The 18,744-nt window shown below is 39.3% G+C and overlaps 1 protein-coding gene across 1 annotated transcript in view; it reads right to left on the reverse strand.

The window, feature by feature from the left end:
• The window catches only part of Rnf217 (ring finger protein 217), a 121,693-nt gene that overhangs the window by 27,473 nt on the left and 75,476 nt on the right, over positions 1-18,744 (reverse strand). Inside the window, exon 2 of the mRNA XM_004651348.2 lies at positions 3,958-4,191. Coding sequence (XP_004651405.2) covers positions 3,958-4,191 — 234 coding nt within the window. The remainder of the gene's footprint in view (positions 1-3,957; positions 4,192-18,744) is intronic.

Here is an 18,744-nt window from a genome sequence, read left to right on the forward strand (position 1 = left end):
CATGTGTACAAAACCAATTTGAGGCTATAAAGATATTACAAAGAAATTTTAGGTTTCTCAGAAATGTTAAGACATCAGTGACAATGATAAATTATTTTTTGCACTTGGGTATTTAAATTCACTGCTATTAAAGTTACAATAAACTATAGCTTATTGGAAGTGAATTTGGTTATTGGGGCCAATGATTAAAATATACTAAAATGAAAACTTGCTTTTTTTAACCATAAGAACCAAGACCTTAACTGTCTATTTACAATGCTATTACAAAACAAAGAATGGCATGGGGCATGCTGGAATGCCAATGCCAAGGCCCTCTAATCTTAATATATGGTCAGGTTTGAGCATGTATGCCAAGTAATGTTAATGTGCACTTAAGAGTTAAATGATGAGAAAAGCCATATGAATATAATACTAAAACCAGTAAGTCCCATTGTTTCAGGTATTTGCATCAAGCAGTGTGTAACATAAACCAAGAGGAAAATGGACCTCTTCTGCTTTAGACTTTCTCTTCTAGGAGAATAATAAGAAGTAATGAAAGCTATCTCCCCTATGGGCAGTGGTAGCTTGACGTTTTATTATGTAAATGCAGACATGCATGAGCCATGGCATGTATGTGGGGGTCAGAGAACAACCTTGACTTCCACCTCTTTAAAGATGTTCACAACTGCCTTCACCAGGGTACCTGCTCTGTGAGCTTCAAGGTTTTCCTCTCTGCTTTCCTTCTCATTGTAAGGGCACTGGGATTACAAATGTTTGCCCTATATGTTTGATTTTATATGGATTCTGAACTCAGCCTATCACGCTTGTGCAGCACATACTATGCCCACGAAGCCATCTCCTTAGCTGTTTCTTTCTTCGTGTGCTACACTTTGGATTTGGCATGTCTCCTAATGGTCCATGTATGCTAGCAAAGGCTTGACTGCCAGACTTTAGTTCTAAGAATTTAGGAGGTGGTAAAACCATTAGCAGATCTGGTTTAGGGGAAAGATATAATGTTAATGGGAGCATGCCCTTGAAGAGGTAATGGGACCTTGGTGGTTCCTATCTCCTCCCCCCACCCCCCTAGCCTTCCTGGTCTTCTGGCTCTAATGGTCCGTCTTAACACAGGCTATAAACAGTGGAGGAAGCCAATCTTGGACTGAAATGCCTGAAACCAGGAGACAAAATAAGTCTTTCCTCCCTGTAAGTCATCAATCTAAGATATTCTGACACTGACATGAAGCTAACACATATTAAATTTGCATCCCATAGTTGTAATTTTAAACATATATGTTTTAAAGACATCAAATATCTTTAGTTAGGGTATGACTGTCTTTCTAAAAGAGCTAATTTACCGATAGCATTAACAACATCCACCTGGAGCAAAGGGAGAAAGAGGATCTGGGGAGATGGCTCAGTGGGGAACAGCAGCTGCTGTGCAAGCATGAGGACCTGAGTTTCATCCTCAGCCCAAGGTAAGAGGCTGGGTGTGGCCCCTCAGCCCTTCAACTTCAGTGTAAATGGGTAAGTGGGACTTGCTGGTCAGCCAGTTAACCCCCAAACTGTGAGCTCCAGGTTCAGTGACAGATCCTGTCTCAAAGAAGTAAGGTGGAAGAGAAATAGAGGAGGACACCAGATGGCCTCCTCTGGCCTCATGCATATATGTATGGGGTGCATGCATCTGCACACACTTATGTTATAGACATGAGCATATCCCATTGAGATAGTTAGGAACAGAGTACTATTTAAAACAGCTTTATAATATCAAGAGGACATGTTTTGCAGATTAACAATATTTATTTTCCCTGATAGTAATATCTTAAAGAGACTAGATTGTATAAAGACCATAAATAAGAATACTAACTAGGAGGGACAGGCAGCTTCAAAGATCAATTAGTCATTCAGTGGCTTTGAGTCACAGAGCAGCACTCCAGCTAACCACTGCCACAGCCAACGAGGAAACTGTTCAACCACAGCCTGCTCACAGCTGCAGCATGAAAAATGCAGTGGCCAGTGCTTCCAAGACACCGAGCATGGGTGAAACTTACCTTAAATGGAGATGACTTCAAACAGCCTTTGAAACCACTTCATCCTGCCACTGGTTGTAATGATCAGGATGAAAGCTATGGCCTGAGCTTCTCTGAGTTTTCTGCTTCATTTACTGCAAATATTCTCTATTCTGCTGTGTGTTAGGCACTTGGGTGGGGCCAGGACACATGTGCTTCTTAACAGCTCTCTAGGTAACTCTAATGTGCTATCAGGACCGCATCTCACAGCTATTGCTTGGTTTTTTAGACCTTGGTTTCTTACACCCTGTCCTAGCCATTGTGAATGCTGCCAGAATGATCTTTCTTCATTGTCTACATAATTAAATGCAAACTTCAGCGCACAGTGTACAAAACTCAACATGACCTGCTTTTATCTACCTGCTCAGCTGCCTCTCCTTTCCTTCTGTAATGTTTCCAAAATGACTGGCCTCAGCCTTAGGGTCTGAACATACTAACTCACCTTCTCATCCTTGCTCTGAAATGCATTCATCGCTGTGTCTTCCAAGAGAACTATGCTACTTTCTTTTACAAAGTAGAGTCTCTAGGCTAGGCTTTCCTCGAACTCATTCTGTAGCACCAGGGTGCCCTTGAACTCATAGTAATCCTTCTACCTCCGCCTCTTGAGTGCTGGGATTATAGGTATGAGCCACCACAGCACACAGTGGAACTACACCTCTCCATGAGGTCATTCCAGACATTCACGTTAGTGCCCATCCCTCCTGTGTGGTCCCCAAAGCCCCCCATATATCCAGAATGTCTAAGAATTTGAGGGAGGCTTTTTTTCTCATCATCTTAACTGTTATTCCAGCATATGTTCTTCTCACCCTCTGCCACAGTCTGAATCTCAAGTGTCCCTCAAAGGCCTATATGCTAAAGGCATGCTTCTGGGGAGGTGCTCAGGAGAGGTGGTGGAGACTGTAGGAGTTAAGTCCTAATGGGCACCTTCAGATCATTGAGGGCATGGCCCTGAATAGAACGTTGAAACTCTAGCCACTCCCCCTCCCGTCTGCTTCACAATAAAGGGAGTGCCACCATGTGCTCCTGCCATATGACCCAAATAACAGGGACAGCCAATCAAAGACTAAAGCTTCCAAGATTGACTGGGGCCCAAAACAAACCTTTCCTGGAAGGTATTTGTCACAGTAACAAACACTAGCATACCTTAATGAGATTGTGTGGAGGCCAGGCCTGTGTCCCATTTGTCTCTCTCCCCTACACTGAGCAAAGGCCCGCCAGGTGCGGACAGGACCCTCTGTACCTGCTGAAGAATGAACAAGGTTTATACTATTCCCACTTGTGCAGATAGAGTACCAGGAGATGGACATTGAGACTGCTGAAGAAGCCAAGTTCATATTAACAAAAAGAGCCTTGGGGGCTGGAGAGATGGCTTAGCGGTTAAGCGCTTGCCTGTGAAGCCTAAGGACCCCGGTTCGAGGCTCGGTTCCCCAGGTCCCACGTTAGCCAGATGCACAAGGGGGCGCACGCATCTGGAGTTTGTTTGCAGAGGCTGGAAGCCCTGGCGTGCCCATTCTCTCTCTCTCCCTCTATCTGTCTTTCTCTCTGTGTTTGTCGCTCTCAAATAAATAAATAAAAAAAAATTAAAAAAAAAAAAAAGAGCCTTGGCGTTTATTTAGAATTTGGTATACTGGGTGATAGTAAAGACCAGTCCACTAAGCTTAGCCTTTCCAATAGGTTATTAGATGGATTTCCAATATGAAAAAAGTCAAGGAGAAATGTTAATGAAATCCTCAAAAGTGCTCTCTTAGCATTAATCTCCTCAGATCAAACATTGTCAGAATCCCAGTCAGTATACACTCACCTTAGGCTCCCGTAAGGGAAGGAAGCCCACCCACTGCCCAGCACCAGTGGGCCCAAGCTGGCAGCTCCCATCCTGTGTCATCTAACCCATGAGTTTGGAGAACATACTTACTTTGTATCTGCTCTCCGATCTGGAAGGGGTGGGGATATGTCCTTTTTTCTTAAAGGTTGTAAAGTGCTTGCACTGAGGACAGGGCTTGGTGCTGGAATCGATACGGCCAAGTTCCAAGAAGTACTTGTACTTGATGGAATCTTCATGAGTTAAGTTGTAGACAACCGTTGTTTCTTCCAGGAATTCAAAACACTCTGTGATGGGGCATTTTATTTCTACTTGGCCAAGTTGTACCTGTGTGAAAGAACAGATGGAAGAAAAACAGGATATTGGTTAAGTTTCTTTTCTTTTTTTTTTAATAAGTATTATATATTTTATAGCTACAGCAAAGGATTACTTATCTCTTTAGGTAACAATGAATGTATGGCAGTAATTTGGTTTTTACATTAGGCACTACCAAATATAACCACAGTGTTTGCAAAATGACTTGTGGGATTGGTAAGTTTTATCTGATCATTTTACTTGTGAACACACATGAACCCAAGCCATAGACTCTTAAAAGAGCAAATTACCATCCTATTTTTCTGGAGACTGCAGGGTGAGGCAGCATTCACATGATGTGCCAACTACAGGACCGACAGGGTGAGACAGCATCAGATGATGTGCCAACTCAAAGGTGCTTCACACTTTTCAATCTTACTACAGGGTATTCACCACTAGCTTGGGCCTCATTCCTTTCAAAGAAATATTTTTAGAAAGTGCTAACATTGAATAAGTATTAAAGTTTTAAAATGATTATGAAAACATGCCAAAGACATAAATAGCTCCAACGTTACCATAACCTTAAACAATTATATTAAAATTAATCACAATATAAAGGTATAAGAAAAATAAGAAACCCTTATGAAATTTGGCTTTTAGTGAGTTAGCATCTGGTGTAGGGACTAGATATGACTAATATTAAAGATACCAGTAAAAATTTAAAATACAAAATGTGGATATAAAACTACTTTTTGATATAAGGAGGGGCTGGGACGTCTTCTAAAGTAGTGAACAGTAACTCTTCATACTCCTGGCATCTTAATCTCCTGGGTTTTACCACAGCAAGCACTAGATTCTCCCCATGGGAAAAGATTCTAACTTTGAGAGCAAAACACATCCACTTAGCCTCTTCCTAACAAGATGGTGTCCGCCTAACCATGCCTCACTTCGCAGGGAAGGAAAGGAAAGATAATTGGGGCTTTAAGGGGTTTGGAGATCCTAGGAGATCTGCAGTGAGAGGGCCTGGAGGGGCTAAGTAGGGAATGTGCTGATTACCACCCTCTCTGGTAGCCCACCAGTCCCCCAATCTCCACAAGCAGCCATCCCAGCTGCAGTCCTAGCCACCATCCCAGCCTCCCCGCCAACAGGTTCCTCCTGTACCATGCCATCCCAGCAGCAACCATCATGTGCTGACCAGGTCCTCCTGCACTTCCTGTAGGCTATGGACCTAGGTAAACAGGCTAGTGTTTCCCCTCCCTCACGGGTTGTCGGGGACCTCCATGTGCGGCCACCAAGCTGTGGGCTGACCAGGTCTTCCTCCACGACCCACAGGCTACTGAGAGCCAGGTCAGCAGGCTAGCATCCCCCTCCCTCCTTCAGGTTTTCTGCCCTCAGGGACCTCTACAGGCAACCTCCATACCACCCACTGCCCCACCATGCGTGGACAGGTAGAACAGGAAATTAGACATCTGCTGTCTTCAAGGAACCCATTTCACCACTAAAGACAGGTACCTCTCAGGGTGAAAGTGTGGAAAATGATATTCTAAACAAACAGAAATATGAAACAAACAGGCATATATGGGATAAAATAGACTTTAAAACAAAAGTAACCAAAACAAAGAAGGCCACTTCTTACTTACCAAGGGAATGATCCACCAAGAGGATCTTACAATCATGAATCTTTATGCACCAAATACAGGTGCACCACAATTCATGAAACAAAACCTACTTGATAACAAAACAGAAATAACCACCAATACCATCATAGTTGGGGATGTTAGTACTTCACTATCAGCAATAGACAGATCATCCAAATAGAAAATTAACAGGGAAGTGAGAGAGCTCAACGACAGCATAGATCAAATAGACTTAAAAGACCTAATGGACATCTATAGAACTTTCTACCCTAACTCCACAGATTGCACATTCTTCTCAGCAGCCTATGGAACTTTCTCTAAAGTACATCATATTCTGGGTCATAAAGCCTGCCTCCATATTTAGGAAGATAGACATAATTTCCTGCATGACATCATATCACAATGCTGGATTGCTAGAAATTAACAAAAAAAGATACACCAAGAATCCCACTACCTCCTGGAAACTAAACAACACACTCTAAGAGAATAAATAGGTAGTGGATGAAAATCACAACAAAATTGCAAAATTTCTGGAATCAAATGACAACGAGAACACAGGTTACCAAAACTTAAGGTACATAATGAAGGCAGTCCTTAGGGGAAAGTTCATAGCATTAAATGCCTTCATAACAAAAAACAGAAAGATCTCAAATCAATAACCTAACCATACACATAAAGGCATTGGAAAAACAAAGAATCCAACCCAAAAAGCTCCAGATGAAAAGAAATAATTAAGATTAGAGCAGAAATTAATGAACTGGAAACTAAGAAAACAATTAAGAAAAATTGATGAAACAAAGAGCTGGTTCTTTGAAAAAATAAACAAGATTGATAAACCCCTGGCAAATCTGATCAAATGAAAAAAAAAAAAGGACTTCAAATTAACAAAGTTAGAAATGAAAAAGGAGAGATCACAACAGACATAAGTGAAATTGGGAGACTCATCAGGACTTATTTCAAAAACTTCTTCTTCACAAAACTAGATTCTTTGGAGGAAAAGGATGAATTCCTGGACATATGCCACCTACCAAAGCTAAACTCAGAGCAGATAAATCTCCTAAACTGACCTATCATACCCATTGAGATTGAAAAGGTAATCAAAAACCTCCCCATAAAGAAAGAGTCAAGGACCAGTTGCCTTCTCAGCAGAATTCTATAAAACTTCATGGAAGAACTGAAACCAGTTTTTCTCAAACTGGGCACATAATTGGAGAATAGGGAAAGCTACCCAACTCCTTTCATGAAGCTAGTATCACTGTAATACCAAAACCAGGCAGAGATGCCACAAGAAAAGAAAACTATAAGCCTATTTCCCTGATGAACTTAGACACAAAAATCTTAAACAAAATCCTTGCTAACCAATTTCAACAATATATCAAAAGCATTATCTACCTTTATCAAGTAGGCTTTATCATAGGAACACAGGATTAGGATTAATAAAATCTGCCAGGGTACTATACCACATAAATAAGCTTAAATACAAAAATCACATGATCATTTCAATAGATGTAGAAAAGGCTTTGACAAAATATAACATCAGTTCATGGTCAAAACATTGGAGAGAATAGACATGGATAGTTTATATCTCAACACAATAAGGGCTATATATAAAGCTCCTAAAGCCCAAATAATACTTAATGGGGAGAAACTGAAGGGATTCCATTGAGATCAGCGACGTCCACTCTCACCTCTGCTCTTAAACATAGTACTGGAAGTCCTAGCTCAAGCAATAAGAGAGGAGAAAGAAATAAAATGTATGAAATTTGGAAAGGAAGAAGTTAAGTTAGCCCTATTTGCAGACAACATGATACTATACATAAGTTATCCCAGAACCCCCATCTCAAAACCCTCAAAGGTGATAACTCTTGCATCAAAGTAGCAGAACACAAAATCAACACACAAAAACCAGATGCTTTTCTATATGCAAAAGTCAAAGATACAGAGAAAAAACACTGGTGACACTGTGCCACTTTCAGTAGCCACACAAACAAATAAAATATCTTGGAATAACATTAACCAATGACATGAAAGACATATAATGAAAACATAAAAACACTCAAGAAAGAAATTTTGTGAAGACTTGAGGAAATGGAAATACCTCTCATGCTCCTGGATAGGCAGAATTAATATTGTGAAAATGGCAATCTTATCAAAATATATAGGTTTAACGCAATACCAATAAAAATCCCAACATTCATCTTCACAGAGATAGAAGAAAATGATCTCAAAATTCATATGGAATGGCAGGAAGCCTCGGATATCCAAGGACATCCTCAGCACAAGAAACACCTCTGGAAGCTGATCACCATACTTGGTCTAAAGCTATATTACAATGCCATAGTAACAAATACAGCATGGCATGGACCTAAAAATAAGATTATAGACCAACAGAACATTAAAAGTGACTGGGAATTTGGATCAAGTAACTACAGCTACTTGATATTTGACAAAGGCCCTAACAATGTAGACTAGAAAAAAGATAGCATCTTCAACAAATGGTGCTGGACAAAGTAGATAACGATATGCAGGAAAATGAAACTATATCCACATACCTCACCATGCACAAAAATCAAGTTCAAATGGATCAAAGAGCTCAATATAGGACCGGAATCTTGGCTACTGCTGGAAGAAAAACATAGTAGGAACTTTCCACAATATAGGAATGGGATTAGACTCCTTGAACAAAACCCAGTAGCTCAGGAATTTAAACAATCACTCAACCACTGGGATCTCATGAAGCTGAAAATTTTTTTTCACAGACAAATATACAATAAGCAGAGATTACCCACAGAATGGGAGAAATTTTTTTCTGGCTATATAACTGACAGAGGATTAATTTCTAAAATCTACAAAGAACTCAAAAACCTAAACAATAAAAGACCAAACAACCCACTCAGAAAATGAGACAGAACTGTACAGGGAGTTCTCAGAGGAAGAAATATAAATGGAAACACACACTTAAGAAAGTGTTCAACATCCCTGACCATCAGAGAAATACAAATTAAAACAGCTATGAGATTCCACCTTACTCCAGTAAGGATAACAAACATTAAAAAATCAAATGACCCAGGTGTGGTAATGCACACGTTTTATCCCACCACTAGTCAGGCAGAGGCAGGAAGATCACTGTGAGTTCGAGGCTACCCTGAGAGTATAGTGAATTCTAGGTCAGCCTGGGCTGGAGTGACACCCTACCTCGAAAAACCAATAAATAAATAATAAAATGAAAACAAATGTTGGAAAGGATGTTGAAAAATAGGAACCCTTATTCACTGTTGGTGGGAATGTAAGATGGCACAACCACTATGGAAAGTAATAATGAGATTCCTAAAAAGACTGACTATGGTATTATTAACAGACCCAGTTAGTTATTCCCTTACCCTAAAAGCTCTATGCCTCAGTTCAGAGAGATTTGCTCAGCCATCTTTGTAGCTGCTCAGTTCATAATAGCTGAGAACTGGAATTAACCTATATGTACATCATTAGATGAATGGATAACCAAGTTGTCATTCTCATATATATATATATATATATATGCACAATGGAATTCTCCATAGCAGTAAGGAAAATAACATGTTGAAATTTGAAGAAAAATGGTCAAACTTGGAATAGATCATTCTGAGTGAACTCACCCAATCACAGAAAGACAACTGTTGCATGGTGTCTCTCATATGTGGCTCCTAACATGGATCTGCCTGAAATGCTGACATACCTAATAGGCATCTTCAGGATGAGGCAATAGGGAAGGTGGGGCAGGAGGAGAGGGTAGCAATGGGGGAGGACACAAAACTGGACCCAAATGGAACTGTTACCATAAATTCCTATATCCTGAAAGACTGACTAAAAGGTCGGACCTTTATCAGGTCCTTATAGAAGACACCCATATCAAAGGGCCCTTCCTGGAAAGAGTATAACAAAGACTAAACTTAATCTTCTTAATCTTAAGTTTTTCATGAAACTTTTCAGCTTCATGAGATCCCAATGGTTGAGTGATTGTTTAATTTTCTGAGCTACTGGTGTTTTGTTCAGGAAGTCTTTTCCTACTCCTATATTGTAGAAAGTTCCTCCTATTTTTTCTTCCAGTAGTAGCAGAATTTCAGGTCTTAATAGTGAGGTCTTTGATCCACTTGTACTTGATTTTGGGGCATGGTGAGATGTGAGGATCTAGTTTCCTTTTCCTGCATATGGTTACCTCCTTAAGTTTTTCTCTTTTTTCTCATTTTCTCTTTTATATTGCCTATCTTTTTTTTCCTTCTTTCCCTTGGCACTGGCCTGGAACTCCCAGTACCAGGATGCAATTGAAATCCACAATGAGCTGTTGATCAGAAAGACATACAAGGTTTCCCAAAGGAAGACAGACTTCTGTCAGAGTACTTGATTACCCACCAAAGGTTAATGGTAAGAGCCTACTGCCAAAGACACCATATGCTGTTGTCACGGAACATGGAGAGACCTGGCTGGAATCTGGAAGTGAGTCAGGCTCCAGATAGTTAGCTTGTATAGTGCCAGAAGGTGCTTCATGAGTGACTGGGGGAAAATGGCCAATATCTGTCCAAGCATCTTGTGGTCTAAGCTACTTAGCAGCAAACAACTTGATGTGATGCTCATACAAGTACAATAGTGGCACACAGCCATGGTGGTTAACCAACTGCTCTTGAATTGGCTAATGGACCCAGTCAGTGGAATGGAACCCATAGCTAGAACTGGAAAACAAGTCAGAATCATATCCAAAAAAATGAGTTGCTCTCCAATATCAAGCTTCTGCCAAACTTGGGCTACAAGAGGGCCTACACCTACTAAATTCTCTGTAAAATAATAATAGTTATCCCATTTATCTGGTGATGACATCACTCTAAGCTGAAGATTCTGCTTCTCTTTTTGAGATGGATACAGAACCTGAGGAGAGACTCAGCCCCTCGCACCTCACCAGGGCTCCAGCTGAAACTATAGAGTAATTGGGGAAATGAGCAAGAGTGTTACTTTCTTGGTGAACCTGGTATCAGCACAAGGGTTATGGAGAAAGACACAGAGCACTCAACTCCCAAACCAGAGATCCACAGACACAGAGGCTCCCAAGACCTCATCACTGAAGTACACCTAAAACAAACCCAACATGGCTCAGGGAAATTTGCAGAAGAGGGGCCAGAAAGACTGTTAGAGCCACAAGCTGGGACATTATGCACACAGACATTGCCTCTTACCCATAACTGATGGCTATCCTCACAATGCATAACCTACAATCCCCAATGAGGAGGGTCCCTTCAGAGGGGGAAGACAGGGAGAAGGCTAACGATGATACCAACATGGCTGAATATACATTGTGTACATAACTAATAAAAAAATTCATACTTAGAGGGAAAGAGATGTAATTTTGCATTGTTTATCCTAAAGTTAGAATTTTAAAACTTTCTTTGAAAAGTCACCCAAAATTCTTTATATTCCTATGGCAGACAAAAGTATTAATTTTTCTTATCAAGTTTGAACAATGCCATATTATATTAAATTCTGATGATGATATATATTAAAAAAAATCCATTCAAATGAGAAAGTACAAAAGTATACCTGGAAAATGAGGCAGGAAGGAGAGAAAACCATAAGATCTGGAGAAGAAAAAAACCTTGGCTTATAAAAAACAGTAAGAAATAAAAAAAAAACCTTGCTGGTTGATGTGGCACAGCAGGGGAGCTGAGGTAGGAGGATTGCTGTGAGTGCTAGGCTAGCCCGAGAGAGACTAATTCCAGGTCAGCCTGGACTAGAGTGAGACCCTACCTTGAAAAACCAATATATAAATAAGTAAATAAATAAATATTATAAATAAATAACCTGGGCTGAAAAGATGGCTCAGTGGTGATGTATGCTACCCATGTAGGAGTGAGGGCCTGAGTGGGCCTGAAACTACACAAATTCAATTCTCTTGATTGCATGTAAACAGCTGGGCATGGTCATGTGTGCCTGTAATCCTAGACCTTCAGGGCAGACCAGGGAATTGTCCAGGTTGTAAAAAAACAGCAAGTTTCTTCATTAATAAGAGACTTAGGCTCAAATAAGAATGTGGAGGAAAGCTATGGTGCTGGCACAGGCAGGATGACTCAGGCCACCTTAGGGGAGCACCTCCGGCTATAGGTGAGCATGTGGGGTACCACAGAGTCTATGTGGCTCTACAAAGGCACATACATGTGCATCTACCACACATATCAAACCATACACATACACCACCTCTCTCTCTCACACACACAAGCAAAAAAAAAAAAAAAAAAAAAAAAAAATACTATTAAAAAAAAAAAAAACCCAGGAACTGGAGAGATGGCTTAGCAGTTAAGGCACATCCCTGAGAAGCCTAAGGACCAGGTTCGATTCTTCAGGTCCCATATTAGCCAAATGCACAAGGTGGCACATGTGTCTGGGGTTTGTTTGCAGTGGCTAGAGGCCCTGGCATGCCCATTCTCTCTCTTTGCTTCAAATAAACAAATAAAAATAAAATCTTTAAAACAATAAAAAATATTAAACAAACTCACATTAACATTACCTTTGCTGTTCACCTGTCACAAACATCAGAAGTTAATGGCTAAAGGAAACATGGGAATAACATGCTTAACATCAGCCAAGGCCATGAGGTGACCTGGCAGTAATACAGAAGAGTGGCTGCTTATAAGTGTACCAGTATACTGATAAAAGTATGAAATACTAAGAATTTTATAGTATAATTGTAAAAATGATGGTACAGAGGCTAATTTTTAATATTTCTAATTTTTTGTTTGATGAGTCAACTTATAGTTACATTCAGACTGTATTATTAGATTTTATAGTATTATGATACCGTTATAAACTACAGTAATGGACATATATGTAAATTAGATTTTTCAGACAGAATTTCACTTTATAGCCCAGGCTACCTTTGAACTTGAAGTCTTCTTTCCTTAGCCTCAGCAGTGTTGGGATTGCCACTATGTCTGCTTTTGCAATCATGCTTAATAATAAGGTAGTTTAGTTTATTCCTCAGGTCAGAAGTCCTCAATATCCTTTTATATAAAAACTACTGTGCAAAACGAATCTGGCTTGATGAAGCATGTAATTTAAAATTCTTTTAAAGAAGAAATATTTCTTCTTTTAACATTATATTGACATTTCCTAAGCTGAATTCTCAGCTAGACATTATGTTATGTGCTGAAGCTTAGCAGATGCCCATCAGGAATAAGAAAGACAGAGTTGGGATGATGACTAGTGAGAACATAAGTCTGACAGAGAAGTCATGGGAAACTGATCTCCTCATGGTGGTAGAAGGTAGTGTCTGAAGAGGTTTCTTGGAAGTAGTGAGGATTCAGGTGAGATCTTAACATCAGTGGGACTTAGCCAATAAGGGTGAAACTGTTCCAAGCAGAGAGAAACAACATAGGAAAAGACCTACTGGAGACATAGCCGAGCAAACTAGAACATAAGTGCCTATGCTCTACCCACTCTTTACCACATCAACTTGTAGAATGAACATACCTACAGCCCAACTTAAGACTACAACCTTGGACAAGGGCTTGAAGACGACTTGATCCCAAAGAGTGAATATGGAAAGATGAGGCTGGGCACATGAATTTTAACCAGACCATAAGAGCAGGGCATTAAGCCATCTTTGGAGCCTGGATTTTTTCCCCTATCAGAGTAAAAATTAATTTGGTTATTAAGCCATATAATACATTTTCTTACCATTCAACTTTAAGCGGTTCTTGTTTATTGGGGAGCAGCCCACTTTAATGATTAGGAGCCTGGGTTTTCTGCTCCCAGATTGGTGTGTGAATCTGGACTTCTTCCACCTACATTTATTTAACCATGTAACTGGAATAAATGCAGCTGCTTTATGCGCATCTGGGAATAATCAGGTCTTATGGACACACAATGTAGTTTAGAGACTAGAACAAGCCAAAGCAGCCCAGGGTACAGGCTATGGTATTACTCCTCCAGCAGAGGGTGTTCATTACCTGGCCATGCTGGGACACTACCCAGCATCCAACCAAGAACCTTGTCTATTTCAGAGCTGCTTGGATCTTTCTGTAAGTTTATTCCATATTCATAGAACACTTATTTCCTCTTGCTCAAGCTCTCTACTTATTACCTACCTTCACTTCTTGCTCAGAGCTCCACATCACCATCCTATTACACTCAAGTAAATTACTTTATGCAACATTTTACTCAACAGAGAAAAGCATCACAGGAACATTACCCATTCTTTCCATTGCCACCTCTGTCAATCCATTTGTGTCTGTCCCCATTTATTTTTCCTTCTTTTAGTAAAGGGCCAAATCTACTTCCAACTGCATACAAGTATACTGAAATGCCATTTAAGAATTTAAATCTTTTGGGCCCACCCATGACTTAGATATTCAGAATCTGAATTCTTGCTAAGGAAGAAATAATTGGTGGTTTGAGCCATTACTGAGACAACACTTTTTGTTTTTCATACTTCCTCTTAACAACCCTTCCTGCAGTGTGAATTCTTATGACCCATCTGGTCTATTGGCCTCAACATGTACATCTTTTTCAGAATAAGTTTTTCAAAAAATCACTACCAGACAGGTAATCTTGAGTAAGCAAAATGTGTTCATGTGTTTATTCAATGTCATGTGTATTCCATCAATTCAAGGATATGCTTTAACAGTAACTTAGTAACTCAAATGTCAAAACTTTTACAATCAATAGTTGCAAGTAAGCATCAATTTCTTAATTTGCCATGTTTTTACTTTCTTGGTAATACATAATGTAATATACATCCTACAACCAGTTATGTTTTAGATTTCAGTAAAATGTTGGTTTTATGGGTTAGGCATTATAGTGGGCTTTTGGAGAAATGAGGGAAATTCCAGGCTTCTGTTGATGAGATAGATGCTAAGCAAATAAAGAAAAAAAGGCAGATTGCAATCTGTACTGTAAAGGAATTACACATCAGGAAAAGTGTTTCATAGCAGAAGTGATAGCTTTCACTGAGATCATGGGGGTAGGGGGTATGCTGCTGAACAGAAAAATTTGGGGAATAAACAGCAGGCAAAGGAAACCATAACTATGGGGTCAGAGCATGAGATTCCTGGTGTGCCTGTGTTCAGAGCACAGGGTCCAGAGCTAAATGAGGGAGAGAAACACTGGATGAGGTTGGTATAAGGCCTACGACAGACCACACAGTTCTTGTTGACCATACTTAGAAGACTGGACTGTATCCCAAGTTCAGTGTGATTTCACTGACAGAATTTAAAAGAAAAAGAGATATGTTGTGATTTACATTAAAAGAAAATCATTCAGGCTTTTGTAGGAGAATACACCACACAGGAACAAAAGTGAGGAGATAAGAAGAGTGGCTCTCAGAATTGAAACCACTCTCCATCAAATTGTCCAGGAAGCTGACCATAGATGGATTTTAGAAGTTGAACAAGCAGGTTGTTTTTTGTTTGTTTTGTGGTAGGGTCTCATTCCAGCCCGGGGTTGACGTGGAACCCACTCTGTAGCCTAGGATCATGTCAGTTCTCCTACATTAGCCTCATAAGTGTTGGAAAAAATATGTAGAATGGTATTCAATACATTTTAAAACATGTATATGCTATGCAATGGCCAGATCTAGCTGATTAACAAGTACATTAATTATCTCACATACTTATTTTTTGTCGCAAAAACACAGAAATCCATTCTCTTACCAATTTCAAGCTTATATTATTATTAACCAGTCTCCCTCCCTTGCTGTATATTAGATCTCCTGAATAAATGATATTTTTTGTATTGTTTTACCACTATCTCTCTAACCCTACCTGTCTCCCCACCAGCCAGCTCTGCATAATTACCTTGACTTTCTGTTTTCCTGAGTGCCATCTTTTCCCAATTCTACTAAAAAAATGAGATCATGCAGTGTTTATCTTTCTGTGTCTGGCTTCTTCAGTCAATATAATGTGTTTTACATTTGTACACGTTGTTATAAATGACAGGATTACCTTCTTTTTAAGGATAAATAGTATTCCAGTGTGTGTACATGTACATCACATTTTCTTCATTTATCTACTGATGGACACTCAGGTTGATTTCACATCTTAGCTCTTCTGAACAATGCTGCAATACATATGGCAGTGCAAATATTTATTTTATGTACCGATTTCATTTTTTGTGTACCCATAGCTGTATACACATATAAGTATTTACTACAACGAATTTTTGGATTATGTAGAAGTTATATCTTTAGTTTTTGAAGAACATCCATGTTGTTGTACATAATGGCTATGGTAATTTATATTTCTACCATCAGAAAACAATAAATTTTCCCTCCATTCTCTCCAGAGAGAGGCATAGAGAGAGGGAGACAAAGAGGAAGAGAGAGAGAATGGGCATGTCAGGGAATCTAGCCACAGCAAATGAACTCCAGATGCATGCACCACCTTGTTCATCTGGCTTATGTGGGTCCTGAGGAATCAAACCCGAGTCCTCTGACGTGGCAGGCAAGAGCCTTAACTGCTAAGCCATCTCTCCACGCTCCCTTTTAATAACTGTGGTAGCACTTCACTGTGGTTTTAGGTGACATTTCTTTGAAATCTAGTGATGCCTGTTTTCATACACCTGTTAGCCCTTTGTGTTCTGAGTGGAAGCAGTGAGAGTTGTTGATGGGCTAGATACAAAAATAAAGTAAAGAAAGAAGTCAAGGAGAACTTTAAACTTTTGATTTAACTAGTCTGGTAACTATTGTGTGCTATTTACTGAGAAGTTTTTACAAGGTGTCTACATGGTTATTGTGTTTGCTAGAAATAACTTACAGCCAGTTTTTAGAGTAAAGGGAACCAAGATTATTAGTGCTTCAAAACTATGCTGAGCTCCCACAATACCACAGGTAATGTATGAAATAAAGTAGATTGAGCCATGAATCCTGCCTTTATGGAACCTGATAATGTAGCAATTAAGTAGGTGTGGACAGATTTTTCATTTTGGCGTTTGATGATACTAATTTATTTGATATTTCCCTCATGTTTTCAAAAAACTTTATTAGGAATAGTTATGAACATGCATAGAAGTTGGCAATGTGTACTATGTATTATGAATCCTTGACTTTTCATTCTTCCACTCAAACAATTGTCAACTTAAGTCCAATCTTGTTTCTCCTCTGTCCAGACCCATATTATGTTCATATCAACTTGACGCAAGTGCCAGGCAGTATGTTATTTCATTCATAAATATTTCCATATGAGACTAAACAAAGTGCTTTTAAAATTATAAGCATGATGTGAAAATTTACCAAACGTATACTAGTTACTATCAAATTAACATTTTAAATGTGTTATTTAACTTTTGCTTATAGGATGCTAAGTACTTAATATACCTAAAAAAACTTATTTTGCATTTCTGTTGTGTTCATTGACAATACCACTATTTATATCACTGAAAGATCCCTCTTTAATTTTTCTGCACAAAAGCATGCCCATTCTTGTAAGAAGAAAGTACTTAACTTTAAAAGGATCTCTAAGGTGCCAGCAGAAGACATAATTATCCACTTAGCACCTGAGCTAGATGTTAATTTGCCACCTGAGATAACTCCAGAGGACTTTAGCAACTTGCCAAAAGGACCTCTAAAATAGCAGATTAATTAAGTTATCCCAAGAAAAGGCCAGAAGAAAGTATAAACTCAGGGACTCAAAACTCCATTTGTCAAAAGTAGAGGGTATGAAGCAAGATGTAGTAGTGCATGCCTTTAATCCCAGCCCTTGGGAGGCAGAGGTAGGAAGATAACTGTGAGTTTGAGGCCACCCTGAGACTGCATAGTTAATTCCAGGTCAGCCTGGGCCAGAGTGAGACCCTACCTCAAAAAACCGCAACAACAACAACAAAAAAGTAGAGTGTATGACTTTGATCTTTTCAGTGCTAGTAATGAGAATGTATAAGATGTCTTAGCATTTTGTTCACTTGATACCAGCGACAATCAGATTCTTCTCTGTCCTGAAAAATCAAACTGGCAAATATGGAAGAAAAATGAAGGCCCAAAGACTGATAGTACCACTACTCATGAAAGGGAAGAAATTATACTAAAAACGACACTACCAGTATTCATGAAAGAGAAGAGGGGAAATTTCTTAAAGCAACAGTAACAACGTTGATGAAAGAGGAGAGGGGATACCCTAACAACAACAACAGTACTGATGAAAGAGGAGAGGGAGATACCCTAACAACAACAGTACTGATGAAAGAGGAGAGGGTGATGCCCTAACAACAACAACAGTACTGATGAAAGAGGAGAGGGAGACACCCTAACAACAACAGTACTGATGAAAGAGGAGAGGGAGATACCCAACAACAACAACGGTACCACCTTGTGCATCTGGCTTACCTGGGTACTGGGGACTTGAACCTGGATCCGTAGGCTTTACAGGCAAGCACCTTAGCCACTAAGCAATCTCTCCAGCCTAAATATATATTTTTTACAATGAAGAAATCACAGAGCCAGATGTCCTCTCAATTCCAAAAGAGGAAAGTACAAATTAAACCATAATGAAGCACATGAAATAAAGGTACCAATAACAAACAAAACAGTGATAAGCTACAACCAGAGGAAAATGTCATATTACCAAAGGAGAAACTTTAGCACCACATGCCTTGCTGGTAAATTCACCAAGCATTTACAGACAAAATGTCATTACTATTATATAACTCTTAGAGAAAAAGGGAAAACAAGAGGCAAAAGGAAATCATTGCAATGGTTGATTTCATGAGGTCCACTTAGTCTGGATACCAAAACTTGCAAAGGGCATTATTTTAAAAAAGTCATTGGACAATCTCTTTTGTGACCATAATTCCAAAGCATAAACAAAATGATGGCACATCAAGCCAGCAAACACATAAGAGAGATCATGATAAACTTGGCTATGTTTCAAGAATATAATCAAAACTGGTTTAATATTCAATAATCAGCAGTAGTGGTTCACACATTAATAAAATCTTTTTGAGC

The sequence above is a fragment of the Jaculus jaculus genome, chromosome 9, assembly GCF_020740685.1.
Source record: "Jaculus jaculus isolate mJacJac1 chromosome 9, mJacJac1.mat.Y.cur, whole genome shotgun sequence".
In the NCBI taxonomy this organism is placed as follows: Eukaryota; Metazoa; Chordata; class Mammalia; order Rodentia; family Dipodidae; genus Jaculus; species Jaculus jaculus.